Here is a 16,050-nt window from a genome sequence, read left to right on the forward strand (position 1 = left end):
AATCTTTCCAGGCAGCATTTTTTTTTGGCACTTTGTTTATATATATTTTTTTTAATTTTGCTTGTTAAGAATACCTACAGAGTAGTAAGAAGATGTAGATTAATGTTTCTTGGGGAACTCAGTTTAAAACAATTTTATATATATTTATTTTTCGGAGTAATACACAAGACCTTGTATTAGGCGAAAATTATGCCTGAATTACTACTTTTCCTAGTGCAAAAGATAATGAGCAGGAAAAAAATTGTGTACCAACTTAGCAAAAACGCACTTTATTATGCACGACGCGATCATTTTGGAAACTGGGAATTAATAATTATTTCCTTATATCGAAGTACAGTAGACTCCCGATTATCCGCGCCTGCCGCACAAAGGTTTTTTTTTTTTTTTTTTTTTTTTGCTTCTATTCAAAGAGAAACTGCTTCTAAAGCAAGAAGCAAACACAAATGACTGATTTCTTCAAAAAGGTGTAGTTTTACAGTTATGCTTTTGTAATTACATAATACATTACAGTATTAAAACAGTACATATGTATTAATTTTTCTGTGTATCCTTGACGCCTCTCGTAAGTACAAAGCACGTTTCTGTTTTCATTAACAAAATGCATTTTAGGTTAGTTTTGAGTGATATACTAAAATATTAAGCCTTAGTTAAACATTTCCTGCTGTTTATTTTACGTTTTATTGTACATAAAACGATTGTTCAAAGTTGGAATGATTGTTTTCTCTTTTGCTATACCCGTTTTTAGCTTTTTTCGGATTATCCGCGATTTTTGTTATCCGCTGCGGCCGCGCCACCCAATTCCGCGGATAATCGGGAGTGTACTGTATAGCCTTCCGTTAGTCACATTCATTTGCATCCTAAACTGGTATCAATATAAATTTTGAGTATAAAATCTGTTCCTAATATGTTCGTCCGTTTTTTTTTTTATAATGATGTTTTCATAAAATAATAATGATGATAAAAATGTATTCTACAAAGAAAATTTAAATTGTAACGAGTTATGCGGGTTTACACGCGACCTTTTATAAGACGGCCATAAGTAGGCAGCGCATGCGTAGTAAGGGACTGATTTATGCGTGCCACGATTTCATAAGACAGGTTCAGGCATTTCATGATTGTCTATAAATTACCGTTTTGGCGTCCCTGAATTTTTCACTGTGTATCGTATCAAACTGATGGATATTTACATGAATGAAGCATGGTAAAATAAAAATAAAAAATTTAAAAAAAAAGATCAACATAATTTGGACAACCTAAATTTGGAAAACTATAGAAAAAAGTGGAAAATAAAATGAAAAACACGCACACACACACAAACTCGTATCAGAACGAACAAAGAGTAAAAAATATCGGAATTAATCTATAAGTGGTCATTTTTTTCACCGCAAAAAAACCGCCATAATCTACAAATGCATGCGCAGTAAAGAAAAAAAATACAGTATAGCGTCATACTGTTGTCCCGTCCGGACAATTACTTGCCATCGAGCGAACAGCATTCTTCAGCCTTTCTACGCATGCGCATGCCGTCTTATAACTGGCCGAATGTAAAACCGGCATTAAGAACAACTAAAAGTTATAGTTTGCACGCGTAACGATTAGAGATTTTTTTAAATGAAGAATTATATCACACTCAAAAAGACATTTTGATATGGATATCCATTCATTCATTAAAATAAATCTTTAAATTTCTAAATTTTTCTTATTTTCCTTTGGTTTTTGTCTAATCTTGTTCTTTCAACGGCTAGCTATTTTCAAACTATCGGTGAAACTCAGTAAGTTGAAAAAATATTTCTCACAGTAGTTAACTGAATTCACATTTTCCTCCAATCAGTAAATTCATCTTCACGTTGATGCATTTCCAGGTTATAATCATTATTTGTGTGATGTTTTTTTTAAGCAATATGCGTTGTACAACTCATCTCGTATGCCAGTTAGTTAAAATAAACAAACGATTTAATTAATGAAACAAAATAAAGGATTTTATTAATTAAGACAAATGAAAGCATATTTTTAACAAAATCACATAATAACATTTGATTTTGATGTCTTTTGAAAGAAGCTATGAAATTTTTAGGTTTCAAAATGCTCCGTCTGCTAGAACCGCCGATAATTCTCGCCATAAATTTGATTGCTTTTTTCAAGAACCCAAAATTCGTTTAGTTCCTGTTAGTGAAACTATCGAGGAATCAGGCGAAGTAACTGAAATTACTAATGAACTGAACAAACAATGTGAAGAGGAAGTAAAAATATTCTCCAAGAAAGAAGATACTGGTACTTTAAAGAGTGTAGTATCAAGGTTCCACTCGCTGGGATTTAGCAGAATTTGGTCCGATACCTTAGTTCCTAATTTAAAACCAACGGAAGATACTCTATATGATCTCAAACCTAAAGCAAATTCACTAATTCTGGACTTAGTACGACGTGGTATTGAAGTTAGTCTCAATCAACTAGAAAAAGAAAAACCTAATCGCGATGTACTCATAACTGATTTCAGTATTGTCGAAAACATACTTTTCACAAGAACCGGTCCTAACATTGCAACACGGAATTTCTGTTTCTGTGTCCATGCTCCAAAAGCATTCCAATTTTTTCGCCAACTTTTTGGAATAAGTATAGAGAGTTTTCGCAATTCGATATGCAAAGAACCATTATCTGAACTGCAAGGCTACAGCCAGACTGGATCGATGTATACGAGTTATGATGATCGTTTCATTCTTAAGATATGTCAGAAGAAAGAAGCTGCCTTCTTAGAGACTTTTTTTCCAGGTTATTTCGCAAACGTGACCAAATATCCCAAGACTCTTCTACCAAAGTTCTTCGGTCTATATAGTTACAAGGAAGGAATGACACATGTACATTTCTTAATAATGAACAATTTGGTTCCAATATTTATCGACTTGCACGAAAAGTACGATCTTAAGGGTTCTACATACAATAAACGGAAGTTCAAAGAATTAGAAAAACATAAACTATATGACAGAAACCAGTGGGAGACCTTAGGTTCCCAGGTCACGTTGAAAGATTTGGATTTCCTGGAACGTTTGCCAGAGGGTCTTTATTTGAAACATAAGTTTTACTCTCTCCTTATGCAGTCCGTTGAAAGAGATTGCAAAATTCTACAAGCTTATAACATAATGGATTATAGCTTATTACTTGGAATTCACATACCAGGAAACATTTACTGGAGTGTATGTGAGGAACTGAATACATCATCTGAATTATATAAAATTTCAAAATTAGAAGCAGCAAGACAGAAGAAAATAAATAATTTAATAGGACCATTTGAAGCTCGTACTTCCAAAGGTTGTAGAGTGCACTTATATTTAGGCATAATTGACATTTTGCAAAGTTATACTGTCAGGAAGAAATGTGAACATATCTTTAAGTTACTGATTTATTCATCAAATGAGATGTCAGTTGTCAAACCCGATGTGTATGCTGAACGATTTCAGAATTTTTTGAAACAATATGTCTTTAAGTGTATACCAGAATTGATTTCGTACCAAAAGAAAGAAAAGGAATTGGTTCAAAAACTTCTGGAAGATTTTCCAAATGATGTCGAAATTTGGTTTTAAATCCCTTTTTTCTTTATTTTTATGGTTAAATTATATTTATGAGATTATATTATTAATTAATAAAAATTTGTTAGTTTCATTTTAGTGATTAATTCTTAAAGTTATGTCACATAAAAAATTTTATCGTTTTCCTTTTCCATCAAATTTTTCTTTTTTTTAAATACAGGTATGATAAAATTTTGTTATACATAACATCATATTTTCAGGATGTATGTCTTGCTCTTTAGATTCTTTCTAAAAGGTTCGATCAATAAATTAATGTGATTTTTTTGGACACTGATATTTTTTTCATTCAATATTTTTGACGATTTCTGATGATAACTTTGAAAGTATTATATATATGGTTTTTAATCCTAGTTTTAATTTCATTTATTCAATAATTGATTATATTTTTAATCAAACCAACGACCACGAACACTGGAATCAATACATTAAATATTTTTACATTTAGAAATATCAACCCGCTTGAATTAACATTATTTAAATATCTTCGAATTATTTTAGTTTATAATTTTAGAATGCAATAAAATTCTGATAATATCACATTCAAGATAGACAAATTTTTAAACCAATATCTTTACATATAGACTTTAATATAAAGCATGGTATAAAGTATTTCATAGAAATATAACAAACTTTTAACTTGTAATTTTATTTATAGAAAATAGATTGATAATTTTTAAGTGAAGTTATGTAATATCAGAAATGAAGAAAAAAAATTTGGAAATCTTAAAATTCAGTATGAATCTGGACATATGGTTTTAATTCTTAGGAAACAAGTTTTCTATGCCTTCTTCGGTCTTATTGTTAAATGTAGAATTAGTAATAATCGAATGATAATACAGATAACTAATAAGATTCTTATTTGTAAAGGAGATTCAGCCTAATTGGGATACCTAAAATTTGTCATCGATGTCTGAAAATACTTGAAAATTCGCAGATAACAGTTATTCTTCCCAGTTAAAGTTACTTCTCAGGTCAAAAGATATTCATAATAAGGAACATAAGACTCTTGTTGAATCAAAAGTTCTAATTCTTGATTTTCTAATTCTTAAAATTAATCTTTGTTTTTGCAAAAAGGATAGAAAGATAAACGCGCTCGTCTTCTCCATCTCATAGCTTGCTTTTTTGGCATTTTATAGTATAAGGAGATCCAAAAATTAAGCTTAGCATTTCTCTGAAAATGAAAATCATCGAAATTTATTATTTTCCTATGGATGGAATATATATCTGAAATATAAGCAAGTGTATTTTATAATGGCTTTCATTTGGCACAACTTAAATAAAAATGGCTCTTTTTTGACTAGGTGTTTTCTACTATAAAACAAAAATAAACCACACTGTAAGGATCGAAATAAAAATTCCGAGTTTACTGGCGTGCATCAATTCTAAATTTCAAATGCTGTTATTTTTCTTGTTATCAATAGTGATTGGCATTTATTCTATGGTGAATTTTGAATAATAAATCACAAACAATATTATTTTGACAAAATAATGTTTTTGTGATTCTGGTATCTAAAATGTATTATCATATTATATTTAATTCCTCCTCTTGCAATCTCAACGTGTGCTAAATCTATTGATGGCCTTAATAGAAACAACTGAAATTGTTATCAAAAATGTTTTGTTAATGACTTAGCTTTTACATAAAAATAATTTCCAGAATACACATTTGTCACGATAAAACGTGTCCTGAACTGCTCTCGATTGTTATTTTTATTTAATCAGGTATACATAATTACGTTAATGCTCGTATCGATTGCAAAACGAGGAAATGTTATATTTAAACAACTGCTCGGCTCGTAAAATCTGGAATATAGACTGTCCTTCATGAATATTCACAATATTTATCAATAATGGCAACATCGAAGCAGCACTATTGTCAAGTATTGTACTCCTTTCTGGAAATCTATCCACACGTTAGTGAAAAACCTTTATTTCCCAGATAAACAAAAACATCAGAATCCTATAAAGTTGAATCGTAGCCAGCTGAAATTAAGATATCTTGAGATTCAGCTCAACTGGATATTCATCTTGCAGCTCGTCCATCTACTAAACATTACAATGATGTTTGGTAAGCTCCAGCTCTTGATTGTCTGTGTAGCAGCTATTTCTGTACTTATACAAGCAAAACCTCAATATGGTTATCCGGCTCAGTCTGTGACAAGAAAAGAGTCCGTAAGCTATACCCCAACTGGACAAAGGACCACTTACGCCGAAGAGACCGTTGCATCTCCCTATGGAGGAACTCGTCAAACTGTCAGACAGCAGACATCCTATGGATATGGTAAATAGCTGGCACCGTTTCTGGAGAATGCTATCCTTGATGTCGTTTTATCTACGGACCTTGTTATGGACTGCGAAAACGTTTCTTATACATCCCTTGAAATATGGTTATGCGCCTATATTTCCCTCAAAAAATTGCCTTCGACAATTCACTTTCATGCTAGATTTGTATCAAGTAATATCTTTTATACCAACTTTTATACGTTATTACGTTAAAACGTTATTAAAACGTTACGTAAATACGTTATTACGTTATTTTTTCATCAGTTAAAAGCTCTATGATCATTTTTACGTGTTCTGGTACTTCTATTTTCTTTCAAATTCTAAAACCATGCCGTCTTATGAATACAGCCATTGAAATACCTTTTATTTATTAAGATATATTTTGTGCATTTAACTAAATACTTATTTTGAATATACATATATATTCATGTAAGTGTTCCATATTTTTTTCAGTTATTTATATAATTTACGTTTCATTTTGTTATGTTATGTTTTCGTTATCTTATTTCCTGTTTCAAATTTCCTTAACATAAATATTCTACATTTCGAAAATAGTAATATTCATATATTTAATAAGCAATTGCATTTTAGAAATGTGCTTGAGGAACATTAATTGCATAGATGTTAAATTTTATATAGTAAAAAAGTCGAATTTTTGAATAAAAATGTCCATTTATGGTTTGCTTTTCATTATTCTTTAAGGTGTGTTGTAAAGGTTTAGTTTTGAGAAAATAGCACCATCGTCTATATCTACCAAACATAAAATTTTTCAGATGAAATTGCCTCATAAATATTTAATATTTGATTGCATTTAACTTTAACTATAAATGTATTATTAAGTATGTTGATGGAACGCTGTTCAAAATACAGGTTGGCTAAAATTATCAGAATATAAAATTTTTCCATGAGATATTGTAGTGTGAAGAAGAAAAATGATAGGAATATTCTCGTGGGATTTTTGATGTTTGCTCTTTAAAAAAAAATATCCACTGATATTTTGAATAGATTTTTCTGAGCTAAATATATTAGCTATATATTAATAAAAAATACTAGATTCAATTTTAAATTAATGTACAGAAAAAAATCTCAAAAATATTTTTAAACTTATGCAGTTGCTGGCAAATTCAATCATGCTCAACATGATTGTTGACATTTCGTAAAATATGTCGTTCTACGAAACACATGATTAGAGAAAATACACATATTTCTGAAAAAATATTTATTCATTTGACATTAAAAATAAAATTTTCACAGCTATAAAATATAAAAATTCTAAAAATAAGACATAACATTTTTCATTTTATTTTTAAATATGTGACCGCTAAAAGCTCATATGAAAGACAGGGGATATTTTCAAATATCTTAATATTTTTAACTTCCTATCAGAATTGAATAACCCCTAATGAATTTTATTGTTATTCACATTACTTTTCATTATATCTCTTGAGATAAATCTTTAAAACCAGAAATATATTGGCTAGTGAGATGGTTTTGTTTAATATTATACGAATACTTAGACATTTATGAAATAATTAAATAATTCATTATTTCAATTCTTTACATTTACCAAATTATCAAGTTATTTATTTTTATTTTTATCAAATTATTGGTAGACAGAGATATGATGAATATATTGAAATAACAGATACTTTTAAGAATTACTGAAAAAAATACCTACATATAAAAGTAATTAAAATGCAAAACAAAAAGAAATTTTTACAATTTCAAAACAACATTAATGTAATTTGTATAAATCGAATTAAATCCTTATGAACTTCATGATGAATAGAACTGACAGTAAAAATATGTCCGACAAAAAAGTTTTCGTGAGGAAACAGAGAAAAAATTATTCTTCACTTATCTTTTAAAGATAAAATTAGACACATTTAAAGCAACAATGGAAAAAAATGGCGTATATATGAAGGCTATTCAAATAATTATTCATTTAAATGAATACATTACAACAATAAATACTAAAAAATATTATTAAAGGAAAATACGTAAAAGAAGGGGAAAATAAACATATATATATATAAGCATATGCTAAAATCAATATGATTTGGATTGCTTGGATAAATTTTGCATTGAATCAATGATACTTCATAACATTTAAATTCTAACGAAGTAATTCTAACATATCATAAACGAATGATTTAATTAATGAATTTAAAATTTTCAAAATTTATTTTCTTAAAATAGGTATAGAAATATATACTTAATGTTAACATTTTGTGGCGAACTCTTCATGCAGTATAAAGTCTGCAAGTTGCTTGGGCAATCTTCTGATTAACCAGAAGCTTAATCTGGAGTACACTGTACCAGGATTGTAAGAATATTTCGGGCTTAACGCCATCACGGCTTCTTCCAAACAATCAATTACTTGTTGTGGTTTATCACTGATAGCATAATTCAAAAATCTGATAATGACTTTTTTGTATCGTTGAAAGTATTCTTCTGGATAAAATTCTTTAATTTCTGCAGGAGCTTGTTCCCAGGTTTTAGTAATATATTTCACAGTAAAATCTTCTTTTGTTATGTTTGTTCTAAAATGGAATGCAAATAAAAAAAGAAAATTATTATTAATAAGATAAATAAAGAGAATTCTAAAGACTTTACAAGTGACAAGCAAGATGCAGGACAGAAGTATAACTAAATAGCATGAGGGATAGCCGGCAGTGGGCATAATCTCTCCCAAACTTTTTCACATATTCCCTAAAAAAGGAGAATCTCCCCTCCCACAAGATTCTGGACCACGGGACAAAGATGTGAAATCCAAGAGTTCATATATATATATATATATATATATATATTATTTTCAGAATCCGACGCATAAATGTTCTGTATTTTGTAATATAGTGAGGAAAAAACAAGTGCGCATTTGAGAAGGTTTTTTCCTTTTCGACCGAATAAAAACAAAATTTGACATGCAACAACAAAAGTTTAGTATCAAGATCAAACATCAAATCTCACTTACCTAAAGTGTTGCTTTTTTGAGCTATCGGTCTTTTGCGTGCATATTTTTTTTTTTTTTCGATATTAAAAATTTGCACCAAAATTTTACCGATTTGTAATCCAAGTTATCGAGCTTTTATAATGCATGTACATGCGCACAAAAATACAAACTGATTCAGATATTGAACCCTCTGATAAATTTTATTTAAAATTTGGTAAGAATCTGCAATTTAGATGCTAAAATTGCATAATAAATTTCATCCATCTAGGTCTTTACCTTTTGCAATTATCATAGTCACCTATACTTGAGCAGACTAACAGACATCATGTGAATAAATTCCGTTCAAAATTTGATAGAAATCTACAAAATTGTTATGCAGACCAAATTTCACGCGTCTAGCTCAACTGTTTTTTTTTTATTATTATTATTATCCCTCCATGTGTATCTTAACGAAGTATGCGAGAAAGCAAAAATGCGCTTTCAATAAATATTTTGTTTCTTTCCCAATTATATGCATGTCAACTGTTTTTTTTTTATTATTATTATTATCCCTCCATGTGTATCTTAACGAAGTATGCGAGAAAGCAAAAATGCACTTTCAATAAATATTTTGTTTCTTTCCCAATTATATGCATGTCAACTGTTTTTTTTTTATTATTATTATTATCCCTCCATGTGTATCTTAACGAAGTATGCGAGAAAGCAAAAATGCGCTTTCAATAAATATTTTGTTTCTTTCCCAATTATATGCATGTCAACTGTTTTTTTTTTATTATTATTATTATCCCTCCATGTGTATCTTAACGAAGTATGCGAGAAAGCAAAAATGCGCTTTCAATAAATATTTTGTTTCTTTCCCAATTATATGCATGTCAACTGTTTTTTTTTTATTATTATTATTATCCCTCCATGTGTATCTTAACGAAGTATGCGAGAAAGCAAAAATGCGCTTTCAATAAATATTTTGTTTCTTTCCCAATTATATGCATGTCAACTGTTTTTTTTTTATTATTATTATTATCCCTCCATGTGTATCTTAACGAAGTATGCGAGAAAGCAAAAATGCGCTTTCAATAAATATTTTGTTTCTTTCCCAATTATATGCATGTCAACTGTTTTTTTTTTATTATTATTATTATCCCTCCATGTGTATCTTAACGAAGTATGCGAGAAAGCAAAAATGCGCTTTCAATAAATATTTTGTTTCTTTCCCAATTATATGCATGTCAACTGTTTTTTTTTTATTATTATTATTATCCCTCCATGTGTATCTTAACGAAGTATGCGAGAAAGCAAAAATGCGCTTTCAATAAATATTTTGTTTCTTTCCCAATTATATGCATGTCAACTGTTTTTTTTTTATTATTATTATTATCCCTCCATGTGTATCTTAACGAAGTATGCGAGAAAGCAAAAATGCGCTTTCAATAAATATTTTGTTTCTTTCCCAATTATATGCATGTCAACTGTTTTTTTTTTATTATTATTATTATCCCTCCATGTGTATCTTAACGAAGTATGCGAGAAAGCAAAAATGCGCTTTCAATAAATATTTTGTTTCTTTCCCAATTATATGCATGTCAACTGTTTTTTTTTTATTATTATTATTATCCCTCCATGTGTATCTTAACGAAGTATGCGAGAAAGCAAAAATGCGCTTTCAATAAATATTTTGTTTCTTTCCCAATTATATGCATGTCAACTGTTTTTTTTTTATTATTATTATTATCCCTCCATGTGTATCTTAACGAAGTATGCGAGAAAGCAAAAATGCGCTTTCAATAAATATTTTGTTTCTTTCCCAATTATATGCATGTCAACTGTTTTTTTTTTATTATTATTATTATCCCTCCATGTGTATCTTAACGAAGTATGCGAGAAAGCAAAAATGCGCTTTCAATAAATATTTTGTTTCTTTCCCAATTATATGCATGTCAACTGTTTTTTTTTTTATTATTATTATTATCCCTCCATGTGTATCTTAACGAAGTATGCGAGAAAGCAAAAATGCGCTTTCAATAAATATTTTGTTTCTTTCCCAATTATATGCATGTCAACTGTTTTTTTTTTTATTATTATTATTATCCCTCCATGTGTATCTTAACGAAGTATGCGAGAAAGCAAAAATGCGCTTTCAATAAATATTTTGTTTCTTTCCCAATTATATGCATGTCAACTGTTTTTTTTTTATTATTATTATTATCCCTCCATGTGTATCTTAACGAAGTATGCGAGAAAGCAAAAATGCGCTTTCAATAAATATTTTGTTTCTTTCCCAATTATATGCATGTCAACTGTTTTTTTTTTTATTATTATTATTATCCCTCCATGTGTATCTTAACGAAGTATGCGAGAAAGCAAAAATGCGCTTTCAATAAATATTTTGTTTCTTTCCCAATTATATGCATGTCAACTGTTTTTTTTTTATTATTATTATTATCCCTCCATGTGTATCTTAACGAAGTATGCGAGAAAGCAAAAATGCGCTTTCAATAAATATTTTGTTTCTTTCCCAATTATATGCATGTCAACTGTTTTTTTTTTATTATTATTATTATCCCTCCATGTGTATCTTAACGAAGTATGCGAGAAAGCAAAAATGCGCTTTCAATAAATATTTTGTTTCTTTCCCAATTATATGCATGTCAACTGTTTTTTTTTTTATTATTATTATTATCCCTCCATGTGTATCTTAACGAAGTATGCGAGAAAGCAAAAATGCGCTTTCAATAAATATTTTGTTTCTTTCCCAATTATATGCATGTCAACTGTTTTTTTTTTATTATTATTATTATCCCTCCATGTGTATCTTAACGAAGTATGCGAGAAAGCAAAAATGCGCTTTCAATAAATATTTTGTTTCTTTCCCAATTATATGCATGTCAACTGTTTTTTTTTTTATTATTATTATTATCCCTCCATGTGTATCTTAACGAAGTATGCGAGAAAGCAAAAATGCGCTTTCAATAAATATTTTGTTTCTTTCCCAATTATATGCATGTCAACTGTTTTTTTTTTATTATTATTATTATCCCTCCATGTGTATCTTAACGAAGTATGCGAGAAAGCAAAAATGCGCTTTCAATAAATATTTTGTTTCTTTCCCAATTATATGCATGTCAACTGTTTTTTTTTTATTATTATTATTATCCCTCCATGTGTATCTTAACGAAGTATGCGAGAAAGCAAAAATGCGCTTTCAATAAATATTTTGTTTCTTTCCCAATTATATGCATGTCAACTGTTTTTTTTTTTATTATTATTATTATCCCTCCATGTGTATCTTAACGAAGTATGCGAGAAAGCAAAAATGCGCTTTCAATAAATATTTTGTTTCTTTCCCAATTATATGCATGTCAACTGTTTTTTTTTTATTATTATTATTATCCCTCCATGTGTATCTTAACGAAGTATGCGAGAAAGCAAAAATGCGCTTTCAATAAATATTTTGTTTCTTTCCCAATTATATGCATGTCAACTGTTTTTTTTTTATTATTATTATTATCCCTCCATGTGTATCTTAACGAAGTATGCGAGAAAGCAAAAATGCGCTTTCAATAAATATTTTGTTTCTTTCCCAATTATATGCATGTCAACTGTTTTTTTTTTATTATTATTATTATCCCTCCATGTGTATCTTAACGAAGTATGCGAGAAAGCAAAAATGCGCTTTCAATAAATATTTTGTTTCTTTCCCAATTATATGCATGTCAACTGTTTTTTTTTTATTATTATTATTATCCCTCCATGTGTATCTTAACGAAGTATGCGAGAAAGCAAAAATGCGCTTTCAATAAATATTTTGTTTCTTTCCCAATTATATGCATGTCAACTGTTTTTTTTTTTATTATTATTATTATCCCTCCATGTGTATCTTAACGAAGTATGCGAGAAAGCAAAAATGCGCTTTCAATAAATATTTTGTTTCTTTCCCAATTATATGCATGTCAACTGTTTTTTTTTTATTATTATTATTATCCCTCCATGTGTATCTTAACGAAGTATGCGAGAAAGCAAAAATGCGCTTTCAATAAATATTTTGTTTCTTTCCCAATTATATGCATGTCTTATAAAATTTAAATTTAAAAATGTTCTGAGTTTTGATTTAGGAGTCTCATCATAATCCTCATTTTATGAGGATTATGATGAGGAGAAGAATTAGAGATATTTGACATTCAAAAGGCTTAAATTTGATGCGGAACATCTCAAAACTCAAACAACTATAAAAAAAAAAAAAAAAAAAAAAAAAAAAACATGCGTTTTTCCCTATCTACAAAAGGAAAAAGCAAGTTGCGCCTTCTTCACGTTTTTAATTCTCAATTCTTTTTATATAAATAATCATATAAATAAAGCGTCGAGGGATTATTAGAGTGAATAACCAGAACAATGAGAAAAACAAATTACTCATGTCTTAATTATGTAATTTAACAGCTTTCCTGCTGATGTGTGTTCAACACAAATAATATGGCCCACCAATAATTTAACTCAACGTTTATTTACTAACCATTCTTGAATAATTTTGAATCAATGTCTAAACGCAGTCGAGCTGTTCTTCTTCTAATACCTTAAATACCTCTTGGCAGCATTATGTTATGTAACTAGTCGTCTTGAAATTGCCTCATGGAAAGAAAATGTTTCCTTTTCAAATGGTCGTTTTATACATTAAGGAAAATTGAGACAATCTGTACGTGATATTTCCTCGTTCACAGTACTAACAGAAGGAAAATGGCAACCAATACTGCGTGATCATCAGAACAGGGAAACGGACTATTGTTTTGCCAAAAATGGCAAATTTGTCCTCGTCGACTCAAAGAAAACTGTATTTGTCAGGAAAACAGCTTTGTCAAATTACAGTGACAACTCCCAAGGAAAATTTTTGGTTGTGTATTGTATTGTCACGTAGCGAAATGATGCACAAAAAGTTAAAAGATTAAAAAAAGTTTTAAATTCAAAAGCCTTCAATGAATAAAAAAATTTAAAGAAAAAGTTTTAAATTCAAAAGCCTTCAATGAATAAAAAATTTAAAGAAAAAGTTTTAAATTCAAAAGCCTTCAATGAATTTCAACTTTTAAAAGGTTTAACTTCATTTTAAACAAACCGCATTTGCAAAAAACCATTTCTCGTTTTGACGAAATATAATTTTTATTTAAAATTTGTGAGCACAGGTTAGAAAATTTAATTCGGGATGAAATTTAGTTCAATGGTAGTATACTTTGGGGTTCTTCACTCATTAAAATATTAAAAAGCAAAAACCAGCCGATACTGGGGGAAAAGCTTTCAAACTTTTGGCATATTTGTATACTAATAACTTGTCTCTCTACTCAGCAGCTCTGCGACGTGGTTATCAAAATAATCAATGTGTGCGGGGGAGGCCAGAGTTCGGTTCTGTATGTTTCGATCATTCATCTTGCAGGGTTTTTTTGTTTGTTTTTTTCAAAAAATTTCAAATTAAATTAAAAATTTATTAACAGTTTCAATTAATATGTTTTTCATTTTTTATGTAAGAAATGTTTATTTAAAGGCTTATTACCCTAATCTTTAAACTATAATTTAGTTTTAAAAAAATTAATATAAATAAGGATGTATTCCTTTAATTTCAGAATTACTAAAAGTAAATTAACAATTTATAGTTTTATTTAATATGTTACTCTCATTTTTATATCAAAATAAATGTTTACTCTCCTAATACTTCTATTATAATTTAATTTTTAAAAAAAAATCATTATAAATATAAATTTATTTTTTGAATTAGAAAATAATTTAAATTGAATTAACAGTTTAGAGTCTCTACTTTTGATTAATATGTTACTACTTTTTTTAATGCAAAAATAAATGTTCATTTACTTAATACTTGAATTATAAATAAATTTAAGGCTGAAAATTAACTGTAAATAAAATTTAAATAATAATAAATATTAACTAATTATTCACATCATAAAAATATTTTATTCACTATACATAGATTTATTCGATTTCAGCTTCATACAAGAATAAAAATGGTGGGTTTCCTATAATTTCGTTTGCATCACAGGTGCCTCGCATAATCGTTCGAATTTGAACGATCTTATAATTCTATACCATCTGCCTATGCATTCAGTATTTTAACACCTGCTTTTCTACAGCTTTTGTTCAGATTATTAATATCAGGAACGTTTGCTTACATATTTAATAAATTATCGGCTGCTCTCTTTAATGTTTGATATTTTACTTTCATTTATTTATTTTATATATTTATAAAGAAAACGCAAAATGTATGTTTCTAAGTCGTAAAGATTATTTTTTTTTATATTTAGTACAAAAAAGCTCTCTAATTAATTACTGCTCTAAAGTAAGCGGGAAAAAATATTTTTAATATCAGTGTTTTGATGCAGGCATTTACATGATTTAACTTTCCATTTTAGTGTTTAGCTACATATAGTGGCTGGCGAAGAAACATGTGGTTTCTAGGATTCATAGTGGCAGTTTTATGATATTAAATTTTAACTTAAAAGATTTACAATATCATGAAAACACAATCTAAAAGCTTTTTGGTTTCCAATACATAATAATTCCTTTTTTTTTTTCTTCCTGTACCTACTGATTGTGATCTCTCATTGGCAAAAAAAAAAAAAAAAAAAAAAAAGACTGCCATTCTCTAAAGCTAAAAAATCGTAGTTGGTATACGTCAAAAAATTTCAGTATGAAAGAAAATTTTGTTAAAGGAGCTCACTGAAAACGTATTTTTAGAGAAAAATATTGAAAGACTGTATTTATTAAATAATAAATATCATTTTTTTTCTTAGTTTCCAGTTTCTTGTTGTAATTCAAGCTTCTTCTATGAATTGGATAATTCAAACAATGCAAGGGAACATGGCTAATGTCATTTTTTAATTACAAGAGGGACAACAGGGATTGCCATGAATTCTGAATTTATTCAACAAGGCCGGGGTATTAACCACCCGGATAGTTAGGTTTGAGTCCTTCCTTTTATTTTTTAGTCATAGAATAAAGGATAATATCTCTTAGTTGCTCGATATTTGATGTATGAATTTTATTCAACAAGGCCGGGGTATCAACCACCCGGATAGTTAGGTTTGAGTCCTTTCTTTTATTTTTTAGTCATAGAATAAAGGATAATATCTCTTAGTTGCTCGATATTTGATGTATGAATTTTATTCAACACGGCCGGGGTATCAACCACCCGGATAGTTAGGTTTGAGTCCTTCCTTTTATTTTTTAGTCATAGAATAAAGG

General features: G+C 28.8%; 1 protein-coding gene across 1 annotated transcript in view; it reads right to left on the bottom strand.

The window, feature by feature from the left end:
- Positions 1-7,068: 7,068 nt before the first annotated feature.
- The window catches only part of LOC129990715 (short-chain dehydrogenase/reductase family 9C member 7-like), a 39,010-nt gene continuing 30,028 nt past the window's right edge, over positions 7,069-16,050 (bottom strand). The window contains exon 5 of the mRNA XM_056098177.1: positions 7,069-8,407. Coding sequence (XP_055954152.1) covers positions 8,086-8,407 — 322 coding nt within the window. The 3' untranslated portion in view covers positions 7,069-8,085. The remainder of the gene's footprint in view (positions 8,408-16,050) is intronic.

Source organism: Argiope bruennichi, chromosome 2 (assembly GCF_947563725.1).
Source record: "Argiope bruennichi chromosome 2, qqArgBrue1.1, whole genome shotgun sequence".
NCBI classification, from domain to species: domain Eukaryota; kingdom Metazoa; phylum Arthropoda; class Arachnida; order Araneae; family Araneidae; genus Argiope; species Argiope bruennichi.